This window comes from Ranitomeya variabilis, chromosome 4, assembly GCF_051348905.1.
Source record: "Ranitomeya variabilis isolate aRanVar5 chromosome 4, aRanVar5.hap1, whole genome shotgun sequence".
NCBI classification, from domain to species: Eukaryota; Metazoa; Chordata; class Amphibia; order Anura; family Dendrobatidae; genus Ranitomeya; species Ranitomeya variabilis.
The window spans coordinates 515,826,572-515,850,378 of NC_135235.1; the positions used below are offsets into that span (position 1 = coordinate 515,826,572).

Here is a 23,807-nt window from a genome sequence, read left to right on the forward strand (position 1 = left end):
TGAGCCCTTGGCACCCCAGTCCGACACTGACCACACTGTTGTGTTACTTTTGGATTTAAGTCTTTTAAAGTTTGACTTTAGTTGAGAAAAATAATGTGGCTCAAATTAAAGTGAAATTGAAAGTCTGTGTTCAAGATCACACAGTCTAAGGTCCAATTTACACACCTTGATATTACCGGTACTGGCAAAAACAGTACTGGTGCTATCCATGTCCATGTGTATAATCCATGTGGTATCCCTGCGCTGTCCGGGTGCCACATTGGTGTGACACTTACCGGCACCTAGGAAAATCAGTACATTTAGCACTGTTCCCAGGCGCTGTGGGCTAAAAGCAGCTCTCACCATTGTCGCCTGGTCTCCCTGCGATCAGTGAGACCAGGCGATTCTGATGAGACTTGTAGTCAGCACCACCGTCTATGTATCACACGTCTTTAATAAATAATTAAACTAAAAAACGGTGTGGGGCCCCTCATCATTTTCCTAACCATCTGAGGATATGCCTACAGCTGGGGGCTGGTGTTAATATTCTGGGAAGGGGTCAATTGCCATAAAGGTTCTAAGCGTATTAATATAAGCCCACAGCTGTTTGCTTAGCATTTACTGGTTATTATAGGGGGACCCCCCAAAGAAATGATACGCGGTCCCCCCTTTATTTACTAACTAGCAAAGGCTAAACATACAGCTGTGGGCTGATATTAATAGGCTTGGACGGGGACATGGATATTGGCCCCTTTCCAGACTAAGAACATCAGCCCTCAGAAAAATTCCCATGCTAGAGTTCATATGAGTTAATGCCAGCAGGGGGCGCATCACCGCAAGTCTACGATGCTACATTCCCCTGCATTCCATTCATTTCCCAGTTTTTACAACCAGGAGCAACAGCTGCATTAGCACTGCTCCTGGTTGTAAATTTATTTAACCCCTTCAGATGGATTTACATTGTGGGACATGACTGGTCGCCGGAAAGGTATAGGATATTATTTCTTTTTTACTTTATTTTTTTCACAGAACAAGGGTCTTCAGGTGGATTAAGCGTACAATAAAGATTTTAAAACACCATGTATATTTATTTCATTAAAATACTTTATTCATAATGTGTGTGTGTATTATTAACCCTTTACTACTATTGGATTAATAATGGATAGGTGTCTTATTGATATCTCTCCATTATTAACCAGGCTTAATGTCACCTTACATTAGCAAGGTGACATTAACCCTTTATTACCCCATATCCCACCGCTACTCGGGTGTTGTGAATTTGGATTCTGGGCTCCCCCGGTGGCTACTGGTGGAATTGAACTTGTGACATCATCTTCCCTGTTCACCTGTTCTGATTAGATCTGGGTGTCGCTATATAACCTGGCTTCTCTGTTAGATGCTTGCCGGTCAACAATGTTATCAGAAGCCTCTCTGTGCTTGTTCCTGCTCCCAGACATCTACTAGATAAGTTGGACATTCGTCCATGTTTTGTTTTTGTATTTTGGTTCCAGTTCACAGCTGCAGTTTCGTTACTGTGTCTGGAAAGCTCTTGTTGATCAGGAATTGCCACTCTGGTATTATGAGTTAATGCCAGAGTCCTAAAGTAATTTCTGGATGTGTTTTGTTAGGGTTTTCTACTGACCATGAAAGTATGCTTTCTGTCTTCTGCTATCTAGAAAGCGGACCTCAAATTTGCTAAAACTATTTTCCTGCTGCGTTTGTTGTTTCATCTCATATCACCGCCAATATATGTGGGGGGCTTCTGTCTCCTTTTTGGGCATTTCTCTAGAGGTGAGTCAGGTCTTATATTTCCCTCTGCTAGCATTATTTAGTTCTCCGGCCGGCGCTGGGCATATAGGGATAAAAAGTAGGACATGCTACCTGGCTACTTCTAGATGATGCGGTAGGTTTAGTTCATGGTCAGTACAGTTACATCTTCCAAGAGCTTGTTCCTATTGAGGCTTATGCTAGTTCTCTGGCCATGGAGATCATGATAGTTTGACCGGCCCACTAAAGGGTTAAAATCCTTGGCTGAGAAAGGAGAGAAATAAGAAGTCTGCTGAAAATTGTTTTTTTTTTTTTTTTTTTTTCTCTAGTAGTTAGTGTGCTCTTAATTGGATCACTTGCCAGTCTGTCTATGCTGCAGTCTTTCTTTTTTTTCTCTCTCCTTCTAATCTTTGAATGGCTCTATGTTCACCTGTCTATAATGGATCTACAGAGTGTAACTGCAGGTTTGAATAATCTCGCCACGAAAGTACAAAGTTTGCAAGATTTTGTTGTTCATGCTCCGGTATCAGAGCCGAGAATTCCTTTGCCGGAATTCTTCTCAGGGAATAGATCTAGCTTTCAGAATTTTAGAAATAATTGTAAGTTATTTTTGTCCCTGAAATCTCGTTCTGCTGGAGACCCTGCACAGCAGGTTGGGATTGTGATTTCCTTGCTCCGCGGCGACCCTCAAGATTGGGCTTTTGCATTGGCACCAGGGGATCCTGCGTTGCGCAATGTGGATGCGTTTTTTCTGGCCTTGGGCTTGCTTTATGAGGAACCTCATTTGGAACTTCAGGCAGAAAAAACTTTGATGTCCCTATCGCAGGGGCAAGATGAAGCTGAAATTTACTGCCAAAGATTCCGTAAATGGTCTGTGCTTACTCAGTGGAATGAGTGTGCCTTGGCGGCTACTTTCAGAGAGGGTCTTTCTGATGCCATTAAGGATGTTATGGTGGGGTTCCCTGTGCCTGCAAGTCTGAATGAGTCCATGACAATGGCCATTCAGATCGATAGGCGTCTGCGGGAGCGCAAACCAGTGCACCATCTGGCGGTGTCCACTGAGAAGACGCCAGAAAACATGCAGTGTGATAGAATTCTGTCCAGAAGCGAGCGGCAGAATTTTAGACGGAAAAATGGGTTGTGTTTCTATTGTGGGGATTCTACTCATGTTATATCAGCATGCTCTAAGCGTACTAAAAAGCTTGATAAATCCGTTCCCATTGGCACTTTACAGTCTAAATTTATTTTGTCTGTGACCCTGATTTGCTCTTTGTCATCTATTACTACGGACGCCTATATCGACTCTGGCGCCGCTTTGAGTCTTATGGATTGGTCCTTTGCCAATCGTTGTGGGTATGATTTAGAGCCTTTGGAGACTCTTATTCCTCTGAAGGGGATTGACTCCACCCCATTGGCTAATAATAAACCACAATACTGGACACAAGTGACTATGTGTATTAATCCGGATCACCAGGAGACTATTCGTTTTCTGGTGCTGTATAATCTACATGATGATTTGGTGCTAGGATTGCCATGGCTGCAGTCTCACAACCCAGTCCTTGACTGGAGAGCTATGTCTGTGTTGAGCTGGGGATGTAAGGGGACTCATGGGGACGTACCTTTGGTGTCCATTTCATCATCTATTCCCTCTGAAATCCCTGAGTTCCTGTCTGATTATCGTGACGTCTTTGAAGAACCCAAGCTGGGTTCGCTACCTCCGCACCGTGAGTGCGATTGTGCTATAGATTTAATTCCGGGTAGTAAATACCCAAAGGGTCGTTTATTTAATCTGTCTGTGCCTGAACATACTGCTATGCGAGAATATATAAAGGAGTCCTTGGAAAAGGGACATATTCGTCCATCGTCATCTCCCTTAGGAGCCGGTTTTTTCTTTGTGTCAAAAAAAGACGGCTCTTTGAGACCATGTATTGATTATCGGCTTTTGAATAAAATCACGGTTAAATATCAATACCCATTGCCGTTGCTGACTGATTTGTTTGCTCGCATAAAGGGGGCCAAGTGGTTCTCTAAGATTGATCTCCGTGGGGCGTATAATTTGGTGCGGATCAGGCAGGGGGATGAGTGGAAAACCGCATTTAATACGCCCGAGGGCCACTTTGAGTATTTGGTGATGCCTTTTGGTCTTTCTAATGCCCCTTCAGTCTTCCAGTCCTTTATGCATGATATTTTCCGCGATTTTTTGGATAAATTTATGATGGTGTATCTGGATGATATTCTGATTTTTTCGGATGATTGGGACTCTCATGTCCGGCAAGTTAAGAGGGTTTTTCAGGTTTTGCGGTCTAATTCTCTGTGTGTCAAGGGTTCTAAGTGCGTTTTTGGGGTTCAGAGAATTTCCTTTTTGGGATATATTTTTTCTCCCTCTTCCATTGAGATGGATCCTGTCAAGGTTCAAGCTATTTGTGATTGGACGCAGCCCTCTTCTCTTAAAAGTCTTCAGAAATTTTTGGGCTTTGCCAACTTTTATCGTCGATTTATTTCTGGTTTTTCGGATGTCGTTAAGCCATTGACCGATTTGACTAGACAGGGTGCTGATGTTGCTAATTGGTCCCCTGATGCTGTGGAGGCCTTTCAGGAGCTTAAGCGCCGTTTTTCTTCTGCCCCTGTGTTGCGTCAGCCTGATGTGACTCTTCCTTTTCAGGTTGAGGTCGACGCTTCTGAGATCGGGGCTGGGGCAGTGTTGTCGCAGAAAAGTTCTGACTGCGCCGTGATGAGGCCTTGTGCCTTCTTTTCCCGTAAATTTTCGCCCGCTGAGCGGAATTATGATGTTGGGAATCGGGAGCTTTTGGCCATGAAGTGGGCGTTTGAGGAGTGGCGCCATTGGCTCGAGGGGGCCAGACATCAGGTGGTGGTATTGACTGACCACAAAAATTTGATCTATCTTGAGACCGCCAGGCGCCTGAATCCTAGACAGGCGCGCTGGTCATTATTTTTCTCTCGGTTTAATTTTGTGGTATCGTACCTACCGGGTTCTAAGAATGTTAAGGCGGATGCCCTTTCTAGGAGTTTTGAGCCTGATTCACCCGGCAACTCTGACCCCACAGGTATTCTTAAGGAGGGAGTTATCTTGTCAGCCGTTTCTCCAGACCTGCGGCGGGCCTTGCAGGAGTTTCAGGCGGATAGACCGGATCGTTGTCCGCCTGATAGGTTGTTTGTTCCTGATGATTGGACCAGTAGAGTCATCTCTGAGGTACATTCTTCTGCATTGGCAGGTCATCCTGGAATTTTTGGTACCAGGGATTTGGTGGCAAGATCCTTCTGGTGGCCTTCCCTGTCACGAGATGTGCGAGGCTTTGTGCAGTCTTGTGACGTTTGTGCTCGGGCCAAGCCTTGTTGTTCTCGGGCTAGTGGATTATTGTTGCCCTTGCCTATTCCTAAGAGGCCTTGGACACACATCTCGATGGATTTTATTTCAGATCTGCCTGTTTCTCAGAAGATGTCTGTCATCTGGGTGGTGTGTGACCGTTTTTCTAAGATGGTCCATTTGGTTCCCCTGCCCAAATTGCCTTCTTCTTCCGAGTTGGTGCCCCTGTTTTTTCAAAATGTTGTTCGTTTGCATGGTATTCCTGAGAATATCGTTTCTGACAGAGGAACCCAATTTGTGTCTAGATTTTGGCGGGCATTCTGTGCTAGGATGGGCATAGATTTGTCTTTTTCGTCTGCTTTTCACCCTCAGACTAATGGCCAGACCGAGCGGACTAATCAGACCCTGGAGACATATCTGAGGTGTTTTGTGTCTGCTGACCAGGATGATTGGGTTGCTTTTTTGCCATTGGCGGAGTTCGCCCTCAATAATCGGGCCAGCTCTGCCACTTTGGTGTCCCCGTTTTTCTGTAATTCGGGGTTCCACCCTCGATTTTCCTCCGGTCAGATGGAATCCTCGGATTGTCCTGGAGTGGATGCGGTGGTGGAGAGATTGCATCATATCTGGGGGCAGGTGATGGACAATTTAAAGTTGTCCCAGGAGAAGACTCAGCTTTTTGCCAACCGTCACCGTCGTGTTGGTCCTCGGCTTTGTGTTGGAGATTTGGTGTGGTTGTCTTCTCGTTTTGTCCCTATGAGGGTCTCATCTCCTAAGTTTAAGCCTCGGTTCATCGGTCCGTATAAAATATTGGAGATTCTTAACCCTGTTTCCTTCCGTTTGGACCTCCCTGCATCCTTTTCTATTCATAACGTTTTTCATCGGTCGTTATTGCGCAGGTATGAGGCACCGGTTGTGCCTTCCGTTGAGCCTCCTGCTCCGGTGTTGGTTGAGGGTGAGTTGGAGTACGTTGTGGAAAAAATCCTAGACTCCCGTGTTTCCAGACGGAGACTCCAGTATCTGGTCAAGTGGAAGGGATACGGCCAGGAGGATAATTCTTGGGTCACTGCATCTGATGTTCATGCCTCTGATCTGGTTCGTGCCTTTCATAGGGCCCATCCTGATCGCCCTGGTGGTTCTGGTGAGGGTTCGGTGCCCCCTCCTTGAGGGGGGGGTACTGTTGTGAATTTGGATTCTGGGCTCCCCCGGTGGCTACTGGTGGAATTGAACTTGTGACATCATCTTCCCTGTTCACCTGTTCTGATTAGATCTGGGTGTCGCTATATAACCTGGCTTCTCTGTTAGATGCTTGCCGGTCAACAATGTTATCAGAAGCCTCTCTGTGCTTGTTCCTGCTCCCAGACATCTACTAGATAAGTTGGACATTCGTCCATGTTTTGTTTTTGTATTTTGGTTCCAGTTCACAGCTGCAGTTTCGTTACTGTGTCTGGAAAGCTCTTGTTGATCAGGAATTGCCACTCTGGTATTATGAGTTAATGCCAGAGTCCTAAAGTAATTTCTGGATGTGTTTTGTTAGGGTTTTCTACTGACCATGAAAGTATGCTTTCTGTCTTCTGCTATCTAGAAAGCGGACCTCAAATTTGCTAAAACTATTTTCCTGCTGCGTTTGTTGTTTCATCTCATATCACCGCCAATATATGTGGGGGGCTTCTGTCTCCTTTTTGGGCATTTCTCTAGAGGTGAGTCAGGTCTTATATTTCCCTCTGCTAGCATTATTTAGTTCTCCGGCCGGCGCTGGGCATATAGGGATAAAAAGTAGGACATGCTACCTGGCTACTTCTAGATGATGCGGTAGGTTTAGTTCATGGTCAGTACAGTTACATCTTCCAAGAGCTTGTTCCTATTGAGGCTTATGCTAGTTCTCTGGCCATGGAGATCATGACACTCGGGAGTGGGAAGAGAGAGGCTAAGTGCCAGAATAGGTGCATCTTACAGATGTGCCTTTTCTGGGGTGGCTGGGGGCAGATGTTTTTATCCAGGTGGGGCCAATAACCATGGTCCCTCTCTAGGCTATTAATATCTACCCTCAGTCACTGGCTTTCCCACTCTGGCGGAGAAAATTGCGCGGGAGCCCACAACATTTTTTTTCGTGACTTAACCCTTTATTTTAACACCTAGAGCTCACGAATTTTGCACACAGACACTTCTAACATTATTAGTGAGGGATATATAAAAATATAACGGATATGAAATGGTTTACTGTATGTAAACCATGTCTCATATCCTGTCGGGTTTGATAAGGAGATAGCAAAAGCCAGCAATTGAATTACCGGCTTTTAAGCTATTTAGCGCTGTATGACATATAAATAAATATATATATACTGTATGTGTCTCACTGACATATTTATATATAGACAGCATATATGTTTTCACAAATATTTGAGCCCATGGATCCATTATATGTCCATTTTGCAAGGTTGCGAGAAAAAAACGCAGTATGGATGCCATACGGATGACATACGGAGGATGACATGCGTAAAATACGCAGTCACACCCTGCATACGGATCACTGATTAGGGAACTTTTCTGTGTATTACGCCTGTAAAAAACGGACCGTATTTCCCTATGCTAAGTGTGACGCCGACCTAATAAATACAAGACTTCTTCAGTAAAAAGCATAACTTACAGTCAGGCACATATTTAAGAATTATAGTGATGTAACCTACGCATTTCAAACCTTAGGTTTCAGTCACGGTACTCATACCAAGACAAGAAACCAATGGTTTGAAAGTTTACATCACCCTAGCGCTGAAATATCTGCTGCTCTGTACACTATGCTTTTTATGGATTTACAATAAAGAAGTTTCATATTTTAAACAAAGGTGCTGGATCGTGTATCTACTATATAATTGTCTAAGGGTCACTTCCGTCTGTCTGTCCTCCTGTCTGTCACGGATATTCATTGGTCGCAGCCTCTGTCTGTCATGGAAATCCAAGTGGCTGATTGTTCACGGCAAAACAGCCACGACCAATCAGCGACGGGCACAGTCGGAAGAAAATGGCCGCGCCTTACTCCCCGCAGTCAGTGCCCGGCGCCCGCATACTCCCCTCCAGTCACCGCTAACACAGGGTTAATGCCAGCGGTAACGGACCGCGTTATGCCGCGGGTAACGCACTCCGTTACCGCTGCTATTAACCCTGTGTGTCCCCAACTTTTTACTATTGACGCTGCCTATGCGGCATCAATAGTAAAAAATGTAATGTTAAAAATAACAATAATAAAAAAACCTGCTATACTCACCCTCCGTAGCTCGCGCCGGCCATCATCTTCCTTTCCCGGTGATGCATTGAGAAATTACGCAGAAGACATAGCAGTCTCGCGAGACCGCTAAGTCATCTGGGTAATTTCGCAATGCATCCTGGAATGGAAGATGGCAGCAGCCGCGCGCCCATCGCCAGAGTGCCGTTGGATCCCAGGGGGTGAGTATGTAACTATTTTTTATTTTAATTCTTTTTTTTTTTAACAGGGATATCGTGCCCACACTGCTAAATACTGTGTGGGCTGCGTTATATACTACATGGCTGCTATATACTACGTGGGCAGTGCTATATACTACATGGCTGCTATATACTACGTGGACAGTACTATATACTACATGGTTGCTATATACTACGTGGGCAGTACTATATACTACATGGCTGCTATATACTACGTGGGCAGTACTATATACTACATGGTTGCTATATACTACGTGGGCAGTACTATATACTATATTTTTGAATATTGGATTCTTAGAAAAGTGTAGCTCTAGAATAATTTCATAGTGCCTAATAATGCCATAGGTGCCTAATATTTTCATTAAATTGATGGCAATGCTGAGACTGGTGAGAAACATCAATAAGTACTGTTCATCACATGTGAGGTATGTATGTGGGGATGGCTGCTAAAGCAGATATGGATTAAAAGAAAATCTTTCCAAAAAAGTGGGCAGAAGTTAAAGATGTTGGCAGTGATGAACGTAACCTTGTGACAGTAGGTTAGACCTTTACATACCCATGATAGCTGGTGATGATCTGAGTGCTCATCCTGTATTCCAGTAACCTGTAAGTATAATTTGGCTAACCTGAGAAGATACAGTCAATGAACAGGCTACGTTCTACAGTTACACGGGAAAAAACAGCACTTGGTGAGGCTGAGGATTGGGTGAAAGTATCTTTGTTTAGTTGAATATTATTACCTAAAACCTTCAAAAATATTCATTTTAGACATTTTTGTAATACATGGTATCTGTTTTGTTGAATATTGGGTGACAAGAAGCACGGTCTCCATTGAAATGGCCTTTGTGGTAGTGATACCTATATTTCAAATCTGGCTAGTTATTCATTATTATATCACAGCCTTCAATTCAATCTCAAGCCATGGAGACTTGATGAATGAACGATTTGTAGGAAGATCGATCTTGTACATGCCTAGATAGGTCAACCGGGGTCTACTCCACTGTTATTTTAGTTGTATCAAGCCATCGGGTTGCTGGTCTTCCTCTTCACCTTGTTCCTTCTATTCTTCTGACCATGATGTCCTTCTCCAGTGATTGCTCTCTTTGTATGATGTGTCCAAAGCAGGCAAGTCGTAGTTTGATGATCCTTGCTACATTTGAAATTTCAGATCGATTTGTTTGCTCTTTTTGTCATCCATGGTATGGTGTCACCTTGAAAGTATTGTCTTTGATCAGGAATTATGGGTTGTTGGTGGGAGTGCAATAAAGTTTACACAAAGTGACCATCGGCATTAAACAACTGCAAACTGGTAAATATTTCCAGATTGGATGTCATTCAATAACCTGTTTTCACTGGCAGACCACGCTTAAGCAATGGGTACTGAATAAATAATTCAGTGCACATAGGTTGCAATTTTTCTCGGTAGAGCAGGTCCTGTTTAGCACCATCACTTCAGAGCTCACTGTCAATCTTTGTTTATTGGGCTGCAGCGATAACAACCCATGGAGAAACATGACCACTGCACCTTGTTCCTGACCTCTGCTGCTACATCGCTGAGTGTTGGAGTTGTAGGGGGTTAATCATGTACAGCCCATTTAACCATGCATACATAGCTACTTAGGTTATTAGGTTACTATTGGCCACATCCTTAATTTGGATAGAGCACTTTCTTTTATATTTGGGCAGTAAGAAGTTTCTGCTGTGCTACTAATGGATGGAAAATCTCAGTTGGTTAGTGAATGGAATATCATTGTTATAGCCATCTGTTGACTTAAGGCTCATTTACCAGGTATATAATCGGCAAACATGCCACCATTCAATGAGAAAAACACTTGTTCATTGATTGACTGGATAATTTATGCATGCCATTCATTTATCGCCACCCCATGAAAACAGGTAAAGTGTTGCCGGCAACATGCACACTGTATGGGGACAGAACGATCATATTAATTATAGTTCTGTTCTCATACAAGTTTGCTGGTCTGTGTACATGAGCCCTGATCGTCTTTGGGCAAAAATCAACCAATCTAAATAGGCCTCAAAAGGGTCTTCTCATCTATTCTTCCTGCTTGACAGGACCAGTGCACTCCTACTTGATTGACAGTGCTGACCAGAGATGTGATGATCATGCGGTTGACCCAAACCGTGCATTCTCCCATGCTGCAAGTAAAGGCATTTTTGCCTTTTCAACACTGGAGTAGCATAGTGGCACTGAAGTAATTGCAAACTCTATTGGAAAGAGCTGCGCTCCATGCCTAGGAAACCAGCCATGGCTGATAACCTGTAGAGGCGGCTGGTAATCTTGGCAGTCAGCAGTAAACAATAGAATTAAAAATCCCTCCGGTACTGAGACTAAAGAGCATTTTTAATAACAAGTAAAATGCAAAGTTTCTGGTTTTTACAAGTAGTTTGCAATTTTAACTGTTTATGATGATGCAAAAACTTTTTAAGCCAGTAGCTATGTACAAGAACAACTGAGGCAGACACTAAGCAAATCCTTCTTACGGCACTACCAGTGTTGGAGCGATATTACAATATCTTCTCCCCATCTTTCCCATGACATGGTTCTTCACTATTTACCATAATAAAATGGTATCAAGCCTCTTCTGCGATTTGTGTGACACTTACCTTCTGGTGGGAAACAAAATCTGTAAAAATCTGACTACCAAAGAGTTGTCCGCTTTGGAAAATGAAAGGTCTTGTCGTTGCTTTTCATTGTTTGGCTGCGATTCAGGATCTAACTAGCATTTAAAAGACTATTTGTGTCCAGCGCATCTTGTTGAAGGATGAAGCTGTCACCAACTATGCAATATAGTGCGATCTCCGTGATCCATTTGTCTGGCTGTAGTTCAGTTACAGGATGATTGACACCCCATAAAATAGTGTAACCCATGAATGACCCATTCCTCCAACCACATCACCACATGCCACTTATCAATGATGCATTCCCCATGATCCTGCCTACAGTTTGTGTAATGTACTAGAATGGCTCGTAAAAGGCATTCCACCCAAAGTACAGAACTTGTCTGTTGTTTTGTTACTATATCCCTGGCTTAGGGTAGGCATAGAAGGAAAGCAGCCAAGCAGACACTTGTTCAATGTTGAGATATGTCGTTACACCATACACTTGGGTGGGATTTTGCTGTAATTGGAAAAATCTAGCGTTGAGTGCCTACCATACTTACCTTGTGTCACAGGTTGCTGCAGCCAATCAGCTGCCACTGATCAACTGTAGCTAATGAGTATTTGGTCAGAGAGGACATGCAGCAGACCCAATGCACCACAATATTCCCACTGGGAATAGCAGTGCCAACATCCCTGTAATGGTGCCATTGTGAGAATACATTCTTTTTATTTTAAATGGGGTACTGAAGCCATTAACCTGGGGCTGTCCTGTAGTGGCAACACCTTTAATTTTTACTGATGTGCATTAAAAGTATTCATAGTATCTATAAATCCTTATAGCAAATAAGGCTCAATGTATGAAGTAAATATAGTCGAGACTGAGATATTCTAATTATATGTTTTTGGAGCGCAGTATGTGAAATCTCTGATTGTAGTGCAAATTGACATTTCTTCAGAGTCTTCTCTGGGGAGTGTGAGCTTGTACCACTTCTTCTCTCTCAGATGCTGTGATTAGCAGCATCTTGGAGGGGTTAAAACACACACCTCCCAAAAAACCTCTGAGACTGCTAGACTGCTAAGCTACAAATGGCAGCATCTCGGAGGGACGGGTGAACGTGCATGCCCTCAAGGAAAACTGACGTAATGCACAGTTTAACTGCAAGCAAAGATTTCCCATACTGCACTCCAAAAGCAACATAAATGAATATATCTGCAATGGAGCCATTCAGTGAAAAACAGAAAAAAAGCAGATTTGAGAGCTCAAATTTTTTAATAAATATTTAAGTAAAGTTTTTTGAGCTAGTGATATGCCCTGGTTTACACATTTTGAATGCTTTCTATGAATAAGAGGTGGATTACTTGATATTTATTTACTTTTAAGATGTATGATATTATGAATACCTTTATTGCATATCAGTAAAAGTCAAGTTTTATAGTTTTTTTTTGTTGTCTTTGTGATTAGTAACAGACTTATCCCCCTGACATCCATATGGCCTTCTCATTAGGTATATGTTGGCTGCATGGGACCACTTGACTTTTGGATATGGGATGGACCCCACTCCATCTTAAAACCATAACTACTGTAAACCTAGGTACTAAAATAAATACACAAAACACATTATTTTGGTTGTCAAAATGGCCACAGCTTTTATTCAAATCACAGTAGGAGTCAGGTGGAGTGCTAGTACATTGGGATTCACAAGTACTGCGATATCCCCAGCTGTCTGACATACAGCACCAGGACAGACAGCCATAAAGGGGCGGCACGCACTGGCTTGCCATTCAAGCAGAGCCAGTAAACTTTCAGGGCACCAATGACTCTATTATCCCTATTATCCTCACTCCTGTGCTTAACCACTGTGCCCGCCCCTGATTGGTGTTATCATTACAACGTCCTTGAGGCTGGCCACCAAAGCCGAGCCTGCTCACCACCATGAAGTTTTACATCCTCTATTAGTTAAAATGAGTCCACCTTAACTTGTCTGCAACTTCCACCTGACTCCTAAACTGCAAAGCCATGACGGGTTATAAATTCCAAGTCTCATTTGACACTTTTTTTTTATAATTAAATCATTTTTGTAAACTTAAAAACTAGAAGTCCCTGCAAAAGCATTAATGGGACTAAACTTGGCAAACCTCCGACTCACAAAGAGTCATCCTACAGCGCTCAGGAGAGGAAAAAACCCCTGTGGAGGAAACCTCTAGGGAACCATGGCTGAAGGATTGCCCTTCCCTTGGGCTTAGAAAGTTACCGCAAATAATAACTCTTTATAGCCAATATACAATTGAACCTGGTACAAGATATACAATGACAAATTCGAAAATACAATAAAGCATTTATCATTATACAAGCAATAATTAGAAAGTTTTAGGACAGCGATTATAAACAGGGCGGGAGGGCGGGTAATGTTTCCTCCTGTCCATCCTGTGAGAGAAAAAGGGAGAACCAGAATTGCCTCCCCTATATAAGCCCCACCCTCCTCATAGTAATACACCAGGCACAAACATCTAAACTCCTTCCTCTGAAAGCAACAATACTCTTGCTTAAAATCTACACCACAATACAAACAAAAGCTGCAGGAGTTCTCAGTCCACCCATCCCTAAAGGTACCTTCACACGAAGCGACGCTGCAGCGATAGCGACAACGATGCCGATCGCTGCAGCGTCGCTGTTTGATCGCTGGAGAGCTGTCACACAGACCGCTCTCCAGCGACCAACGATGCCGAGGTCCCCGGGTAACCAGGGTAAACATCGGGTTACTAAGCGCAGGGCCGCGCTTAGTAACCGATGTTTACCCTGGTTACCAGCGTAAAAGTAAAAAAAACAAACAGTACATGCTCACCTGCGCGTCCCCCAGCGTCTGCTTCCTGACACTGACTGAGCTCCGGCCCTAACAGCAGAGCGGTGACGTCACCGCTGTGCTTTCACTTTAGGGCCGGCGCTCAGTAAGTGTCAGGAAGCAGATGCTGGGGGACGCGCAGGTGAGTATGTACTGTTTGTTTTTTTTACTTTTACGCTGGTAACCAGGGTAAACATCGGGTTACTAAGCGCGGCCCTGCGCTTGGTAACCCGATGTTTACCCTGGTTACCAGTGTAAAACATCGCTGGTATCGTTGCTTTTGCTTTCAAACACAATGATACACGGCGATCGGACGACCAAATAAAGTTCTGGACTTTATTCAGCGACCAGCGACATCACAGCAGGATCCTGATCGCTGCTGCGTGTCAAACTAAACGATATCGCTAGCGAGGACGCTGCAACGTCACGGATCGCTAGCGATATCGTTACAAAGTCGTTTCGTGTGAAGGTACCTTTAGTCATGTCCACCTCTGTCTAGTCTCCGGTGGTTTCTGTAACTGCATTATTATGTCACAGACTATAACACAGTGGGAACAGATCATGTAAACCAGGCAATGTTTGAGCAAATTCAGGAGGAAATAGAGGAAACTTATGTAGAAAATAAGGTACAATGACATCATATCACATTATACCCCAATTAGTATAGCTATGGCACTGCAACTCCAGTGTTTTATGGCTGCTTCAGTATATTCTTCTATACTTACATCTCCATGAAATAACAATTCTGGATCATCTTCTGGAGCATTCCTTCTGGAAGTAAATGGATACATTGACATATAGATGTTACCAGAAGACAGTGAAAGCTGACGTTCCCTGTGTAAAAACAGTGTATGGTCCCTCCATCTCTTGGCATGCCTGCAAAGACACACAAACATCACTCATTAATTTACAATTTGGTATTTTTAAGGGGTTGTGTGGGAGCTGAGATGAACTGATGCTGATAGATATAACATATAATGCAGGCAAACCCACTCATGTTCCCTAAAGGGGTATGTGAAAGGTCGGCTCACTTAGCTGCTCCTCCAGTTAGACACAGCCAGGCATATGTGTGGTTAAAGTCTGTGGGTGGTTTATTGCATCATAAACCAAAAACCCAAACTGGTAACAGAAAAACAGCCTGTCCGACTCAAATGAAAATAAAAAGTTCATATACAGTCCTGCCAGTTCCTCTGGGGCAACATCTGTGGGAGCTCTCGCAGGAGCTAGCAGTCAGGAGGCTTCCTTTCCTCCACACACAGACAGAGAAAACAAACTAGCTGGATATTTAACTCCCTCCAGCCACACCCTGGAGGTGAGGTGGAGATATAGTGGGTATGTGTCCTGCCTATCTCTGACCTACCCACCATGAAAGGCCAGGCCCATATAGTGACTGAATTGCTCTCATCATGCTGGAGAAAACACTTATGGCTTTCACATCATGCAGGAAAGCAACCTTTGCGACACATATCTCCCCTCACGTATGGCACCAGTGACCCTGTCACAGGTATGCTAAAGGGATATCTAAAGCTGCATTCACACTCTATGTAAATGCAATAAAACTGTTTTTTGTTCACTATAATTTCCAAAAATTACTTTTAAACCACAGTGTTTTTGCCATAACATTGGAAAATCAATGTAAAAAAGGATGCTATTTTACAAAAATTGTGCAATGTGTGAATGCAGCTTACAGCAAACGACTCTAATATCCCAGTTACCTACAATTAAGGGAACCTGTCAGCTGATTTATGTTGCCCAAACCAGGGGCGTCATGTATCACAGACCATCTTCTGCATTTCAAAGTGCAGCTTTTCTGAAAAAAACACTGTTGAAAGTGCGACCAGGGGCATTGTGAATGGTCCAAGATGCAGACACCGTTGGCTTCTCCCCTCCCTCTCAACTAAAATAACACAAATAGCTGACTATGGTTCATTCTGGAATTAAAGTGCCTAATGCCAACTTTCCTGTTGGAATAAACTAAAGAAGGGGTTAATGTTGTTGGAAAAATAAAGTGTTGATGCCAACATTTCAGTATGAACGCTAACATCCCTGAAGGTCTAGGGTTGTGAAGGGGCTCCTGTTAACTGTTAATACCCACTAGGGGTCTAGAACAGGGAAATCCTTAATGCTAACAATCCTGGTGGTCTAGGGTTGTGTATGGGCTAATGCTTACATCCATGGTCAACTTGGGTAATAAAGGATTTAATAGCAACATCTATGGAGATCTAGGTTAGTGAAATGATTCATTTTAACATCCTTGTTGTCCAGGGTAGTGGAAGGACAAACTTGCTGCAGAACCTCTTTTGAGTTCTCTCTTTATGGCTTCTTTCTTTCCTCTTGTTCCTCAGCTATATGTAGAAAAGCTGGGTGGCAGCCATTACGGGCACCATTACTGCTCTCACCTAGATGCAAACCAGGTGTCAAAAGAATAACATATCTTCCTAAGGCTTGGATCACACCACCGTATTTTATCACATTTGAGAAAGTTGGTCAGATTATGCCACATGCTCTCTGATCAGAGCGTGAACAGATTCTCCCAGATGAAGGAGAAGATGGGAAAAAAATACCCCATTTTCTCCATTTTGTCAGACTGAAAATCATGAATGTACTATGCACACTACTGATAGATAGTACGGAGGACAAACAGCTGCCCTCATTCCTCGGTCCAGGACATTCTGTTTTTTTAAAACTATGCCTAATATAATTACCAATTGTTTCTAGTTACCACTTTGGGTATAGTGCGCGAACCGTGAAAGGTGTGGTACAGTGGTTAGTTATAAGGCAGTCATGCCATCTTGTGACTTATTTAAGGTATTGCATGATTTCTGAGAATTAAAAGACAACGTTTATTCTAGATTAAGTAATAATAATGATAACATCTTTCAAGTATTACATGCTATACTAATATAAAGTATAGGTATATGAGACACACAGAGAGCCCCCCATCCTACATCTGGTTGAAGTGTCTTAAATACCTGACACTATGCCAAGGTACATGTACAGTGGCATATAAAACTTTGTGCACCCCTGGTCAAAATTACTGCTATTGTGAAATGATCTATAAATGTCCTAAAGTTAAAGATGACACATTTCCTTTGCATTTTAGGCCACAAAAAGTATATTTTATTTGTTTTAAAAATTCTAGTTAAGCAGTTTTAAAATAAATCAATACTAATGGATCCCTCACAGTCATAGAAAAAAAAGCAAAAAATTAAGCACTTAAAACTTAACGTTTACCATTAAAATGTCACGACACAACACACATAAAAGTCAGAATCCCAAAACAAGAAACAACCAGATATAATTCTGTCAAAGTTTGGGGTCTGGGGGCTGAATATAATCCAAAAAGAGCTACCAGTACAACTGGCAATATAATACCAAAAACAGCGTGCTTAGATTCAGACACCGGGGAACTAGTGAATTCATCAGTGCAACTGATGCCTTTACCCCTCTGTGTCTCAGAACAACCAAAGGAGATCCATATAGAAAAGTTTGGAACACTCTCATCACATCCGTAGGTGATAAATTCTCCAATATCATAGAAAGGACCTCCCATGAAGTAGTGGACAGGAACCCATAAGAGCAAATATCAGTGCCCGAAAATAGAGTTCAATGTGTCAGTCCAGGTGTGGGCCACCTCCCTACGCATTTCATCCTTATAGGACTCCTCAGGGGATATAGCAGCCAAGACAGGAATGCTCCACCATCACTGGTATTATTCAAGAGCCTCCCATATAAAGCTCTGGCAAAAAATTAAGAGACCACCACATCAAATCCCTATCATGGGCAGCCCAATCTCCAGACCTGAACACCATTGAAAACCTCTGGAATGTAATCAACAGGATGATGGATAGTCACAAGCCATCAAACAAAGAAGAACTGCTTACATTTTTGCCCCAGAAGCAGTGTGAAAGACTGGTGGAAAGCATGCCAAGACGCATGAAAGCTGTGATTAAAAATCATGGTTATTCCACAAAATATTGATTTCTGGACTCTTCCTGAGTAAAAACTTTAGTATTGCTGTTTCTACATGATTATGAACTTGTTTTATTTGCATTATTTGAGGTCTGGGTTTTTTTTATTTTGACCATTTCTCCTTTTCAGAAAAAAAAATACAAAATGTATTGCTTGGAAATTCGGTGACATGTTGTCAGAAGTTTATAGAATAAAAGAACAATTTACATTTTACTCAAAAATATACCTATAAAGAGAAAAATCAAGTGAATCAAATGAAGATTTTGCAGTGGTCTCTTAATTTTTGCCAGAGCTGTATATGTTTGTATGTTTACAAGCTGTGATACTTTCAAAAGGGGGTGCTACTAGGTACTAACTATGCATTGTCCCATTTTCCTTTTTGTAATTTTTAAAATGTAAAAGATGAACATAATTTTTTTTTGCCTAAAGTACAAAGGAAATGTGTCATCTTTAACCAGGGGTGCCCAAACTTTTACATGGCACTGTAGATGAACCTTTTTGTGTGTCCACACCCAGGCAAAGTGTCTACACTGGGACAGAATACATATCAAGGACCTCCCATGCTCTATTTCCCCAGAAGTACCTAAAGATCTATAAGAAAAGGTTTTATTTAAGCTAAACGTCCCATTTTGCAAACTCGGTGCCACAAGGACATTTTAAAGCCACTTCCTACTGCAGGTGATGATGTCCCATCATAGGGACATGTGACCACTGCAGCTGCTCACTGGCTATGGTAGATCACTACAGCGGTCTGTGATTGGACAGATTCGTCACATTTCCCTACAACAGTGACACCAACGCTGCAGGCGTTAGTAGAGATCGATGGGGGGATCAGGCAAAATCTGAATCAGAACAGCCGTGAGTTTAGCGAGGTAAGTATTGCATCTTTTTTCTTTAAACCAGTCAGAACATTTTGTCAAAAATTATACTTTCCAGAAAACCCTTTAGAGGGAATGTCACCAGGTTTTTGCCACCTAATCTGAGATCTGCGTAACGTGGAGACCGAGACCCAGCAATATATCTTTACTGGGCTGCTTGCTTTAGTTTTTATACAAAAACTGTTATCAGCAGGAGCTTATCACTAGAGGACTAGTAAACATGCTGTCATGTAGTCCATCACATTTGTTAGCTTTGTATAATCCTGGCCCCACCACTGATTGTCAGCTTTCTGCCTATGCACAGTGTACACAGAAATCAGCCAATCAGTGGAGTGGGGGGAATTATACAGAGCTCAGCATTCAGAGAACTGGTAGATCTGCTGCAGATAGGGCACTGATTTTATCAAAACTGCCCAGTAAGTGAAACACTGCTGGAATCAGGGTATCTGACCCTATATCATGCTACTCTCAGATGGAGTAGCAAGAGCTTGGTAACAGAAATTTTATTATTCATTTTGATTTGAAGGAAATCTAAGCTCAGTGGAAAAACAATACGTATCTTGCCTCTGGTATGTGGATAGTTGTATTTTACATTACCATCTTTTTACATCCACAATTAAGAATATAATGAAACCCTTAGGCCGCCGTCACACATGCGAGTTTTACGGACGTAAGAGCGCAGAAACTACGTGCGTAAAACTCGCATAACATACGGCACAATGATTCTCAATGGGTCTAGTCCTATCAGCCGTATATTACGGATCCGTAATATACGGCGTTCTACGGCCGTACAAAATCGCAGCATGCTGCGTTTGTCAGCGTATTGCGCAAAAAAATCACCAATGAAAGTCTATGGGGGCGAGAAAAATACGGATTCCACACGGACCAGCAGTGTGACTTGCGAGAAATACGCAGCGGTGTTAGTGAAAAGTCGGTAATTCAATTGCCGGCTTTTCATTTCTCCTGCCTAAACCCGACAGGATATGAGACATGGTTTACATACAGTAAACCATCTCATATCCCCTTTTTTTTTGCATATTCCACACTACTAATGTTAGTAGTGTGTGTATGCAAAATTTCAGCGCTGTAGCTGCTAAAATAAAGGGTTAAATGGCGGAAAAAATTGGCGTGGGCTCCCGCGCAATTTTCTCCGCCAAAGCGGTAAAGCCAGTGACTGACGGCAGATATTAATAGCCAGGAGAGGGTCCATGGTCATTGGCCCCCCCGTGGCTAAAAACATCTGCCCCCAGCCACCCCAGAAAAGGCACATCTGGAAGATGCGCCTATTCTGGAACTTGGCCACTCTCTTCCCACTCCCTGTAGCGGTGGGATATGGGGTAATGAAGGGTTAATGCCACCTTGCTATTGTAAGGTGACATTAAGCCAGATTACTAATGGAGAGGCGTCAATTATGACACCTATCCATTATTAATCCATTTGTCTGAAAGGGTTAAAAAACACACACACACGTTATTAAAAAGTATTTTAATGAAAGAAACAAACAGGTTGTTTTAATAATTTATTGCTCTCTCAATCCATCAGCAACACCCTCGCTTGGCAAAATAATAAACACACAATATACATACCTTCTGATGTCCTATCACGTCCCACGAGGTAATCCATCTGAAGGGGTTAACTAATATTACAGGCATGAGCTGCGCTAAACCACTCGCTCGTGCCTGTAATCCCCGGGTGCTGAAAGGAAAGCAGAGTGATCTATACTTACATTCAGTCGCGGTGATGCGCCCCTGCTGGATGTTCTCATGAACTGCAGCCTGGGAACTTTTTCCCACGCTCCGGGTCATATGAGGACATCCACCAGGGGGCGCATCACCGCGACTGAAGGAAATGTAGGTCAATGACCTACATTTCCTTCATTCGCCGGGGAATTACAAGCACGAGCACAGCTGCATTTGCAGGGCTCCTGCTTCTAAATTATTTTAACCCCTTCAGATGGATTACCTCGTGGGACGTGACGGTTCAACAGAGGGTATGTATCTTGTGCATTTATTGTTTTGCCAAGCGAGGGTCAGCAAATGGATTGAGAGAGCAATAAAATATTAAAACAACCGCTGTGTTTATTTCATTAAAATACTTTTAAATCATGTGTGTGTTTGTTTTTTAACCCTTTCATACGATTGGATTAATAATGGATAGGTGTCATAATTGACACCTCTCCATTATTAATCTGGCTTAATGTCACCTTACAATAGCAAGATGGCATTAACCCTTCATTACCCCATATCCCACCGCTACAGGGAGTGGGAAGAGAGTGGCCAAGTGCCAGAATAGGCGCATCTTCCAGATGTGCCTTTTCTGGGGTGGCTGGGGGCAGATGTTTTTAGCCACGGGGGGCCAATAACCATGGACCCTCTCCTGGCTATTAATATCTGCCGTCAGTCACTGGCTTTACCACTCTGGCAGAGAAAATTGCGCGGGAGCCCACACCAATTTTTTCCGCCATTTAACCCTTTATTTTAGCAGCTACAGCGCCCAAATTTTGCACATACACACTACTAACATTAGTAGTGTGGAATATGCAAAAAAAAGGGGATATGAGATGTTTTACTGTATGTAAACCATGTCTCATATCCTGTCGGGTATGGGAAGGAGAAATGAAAAGCCGGCAATTGAATTACCGGCTGTTCACAGATATCGCGCTGAAGTAAATATAAATACAGACTATATATATATGTGTCTCAATGACATATATATATATATATACTGTATATATGTTTTCCTGAACATTTGAGCACATAAATCCATTAGATGTTGGTTTTGCAAGCCTGCGAGAAAATCTCGCAGTACGGATGCCATACGGATTACATACGGAGGATGCCATGCGCAAAATACACTGACACACCCTGACTACGGATCAATATTTTGGGAACATTTCTCCGTATTACGGCCGTATTACGGCCGTAAAATACGGACCGTATTGTCTTACGCCAAGTGTGACGCCGGCCTTATACATTTATATCCTGCTGTGTTAACAAATTAATCCTAAAATATCCAGCAGTGTTATTGTAGACTAACCCATGGACTACTCACTTGAGGAGCCATATTCTGGCACTATTGGTCAACAGATTTATGTCATCTCATTTATGTCATGTCATTGTGTCATTATGTCATGGGCACATTTGATTAAAGCATAGCTTTTCTCCTCTTTTTTTCTATGCAGTCATGAAGCGCCCTGTGAGTCCTGCTTACTCCACGGACTCCTTGCTGTCCATTCCCTTATGTGCGGATGGCCAGCCGAACGGCCTAACAATGGACCTGCAATCCAAGCAGAAGAGACTACCATCCTATACTCTATGTGACGTCTGCAACATCCAGCTCAACTCTGCTGCCCAAGCCCAAATACATTATAATGGCAAATCTCATCAAAAAAGGCTAAAACAGATGAACAAGGGCAAGAACCCAACCATCTATGGTAAGTGTGCCACAGGTGGCATCATGTTTCCTCATGAGCTATGACCAAACTAATGATATTGCTTTTCATTGTAGTCTCATGGTCTATTTGAGGCTAGTTCTGCCGCATATATAGTGTATAGCCATAATACTATGTATATCATATGAACCAAATACTGGGGGTTCAGCTTCTGGAACCTACACTGATCAAATATAATCCATCAGCTCACCTACATCCTGTACAAAAAAACTTGCAAAAAGGATCCTTAAAAATTGACATTTGTTGTAAATCCATTCAAATCCAATGGGTTTCAGACAACATTTTTACTCATTGCATTGTTTTTATTGTGTTATTTGGAAACCAATGTGCCATAAAAGTACACCATGCTACCGAAATACGATTACATTTTTTTTACTTTGTGTCATTGTGCATATTTTTGATGAATATGTTTCTTAGAATCAATATAAATTGCCCGGAGGTGTCAACTTCAGAACTTGCTGAGTTTAGTTTTACAACACTAGCTTAATTAACCCTATGACATGTACAGTATATATAGAGGGGGAGAAAATCCATTCCACTGTAGGTGTGTGAGATGAAGTCAGCCCTTTCCCAAATCTGCAGAGACGTACTGTTCAGTGAATGAGGCACTTGGGAAAAAGTCCTCTCTAGGCAGCGAGTTCCCATATGGCAGCTTACACAGACAGTTACCCCACTTCTTCTGTGCAGCTGAGCATGAGAGCAGTTCATTTCTCTGGATGAGGTATTATGTAAATGTAATTATGCTAATTATGCTAATTTGTCCTCTGCTCTGCCTGTGGGTTGTGCAGGAACCAAATGAGCTTTTATTCTAAATATTTATTAATATCTCTTATTTGTTAGCATTACGATTGAAAACCAAAAATGGGATCTTTGTCTTTCAGAAGAAGGATGTTTTGAGCTTACTGATAATTTTTTACTACTTTTTGCAATATTTTAATACAATCTATAGTGCCACATTGTAAATGTACCAGTAGATTTTTGGAGTGTATAAGAAAGAAAAGAAAAACATGAGTAGGACTAAGGGATTGCAGTCAGACCCTGCCATGTTTGGGAATTGAACTCACACACTTCCCTGTGAAGCCATAGCGTTTATTACTGTATAACCTACAAACCAAGTATTTTTGGGCTCATTCAGAAGTCCATTTTTCACATATGTGTTCCTTCCGTGTTTTTCACAGATAGAACATGTACTCATTATAGTCTAGGGGCATGTTCACATGTCTGTATTTTTTTTCTTATCAATTGTCCAGAAAAAAACGTAGACAGGTCTGGGTTTATGGGCTCATGCAAACAAGTGTATAGATTGGACATGTGCAGTCTGGTTTTTACACACTGACCCATGTTATTTAATAGTGCTGTTCAGAAGTACAATTTTTCTCTCAGTCCAACTGTACGTGAGAAAAAAATCGCCGCATTCTTATTCAAAGACTAAGAACTGTTGTTTGAAATACGTCTGCCCACATTACATTCCCATATGGAGGTTGTGACTTTTTAAGATATGTAACTTTTTTTAT

The 23,807-nt window shown here is 42.4% G+C and overlaps 1 protein-coding gene and 1 long non-coding RNA gene across 10 annotated transcripts in view; one reads left to right on the top strand and one right to left on the bottom strand.

The window, feature by feature from the left end:
- LOC143765461 (zinc finger protein 385C-like) overlaps nucleotides 1-23,807 on the top strand; it is a 528,254-nt gene that overhangs the window by 263,744 nt on the left and 240,703 nt on the right. For all 7 annotated transcript variants that reach the window (XM_077252151.1, XM_077252149.1, XM_077252150.1 and 4 more), the window contains one exon: nucleotides 22,024-22,275. In XM_077252151.1, the coding sequence (XP_077108266.1) occupies nucleotides 22,026-22,275 (250 nt within the window). In that variant the 5' untranslated portion in view covers nucleotides 22,024-22,025. The remainder of the gene's footprint in view (nucleotides 1-22,023; nucleotides 22,276-23,807) is intronic.
- LOC143765462 (uncharacterized) overlaps nucleotides 1-23,807 on the bottom strand; it is an 80,824-nt gene that overhangs the window by 802 nt on the left and 56,215 nt on the right. For 2 of the 3 annotated variants that reach the window (XR_013213394.1, XR_013213395.1), the window contains one exon: nucleotides 14,718-14,868. This is a non-coding gene — a long non-coding RNA (uncharacterized LOC143765462). Of the gene's footprint in view, nucleotides 1-9,083; nucleotides 9,132-14,717; nucleotides 14,869-23,807 lie in introns of all 3 variants that reach the window. The other variant, XR_013213393.1, reaches the window with a different exon arrangement.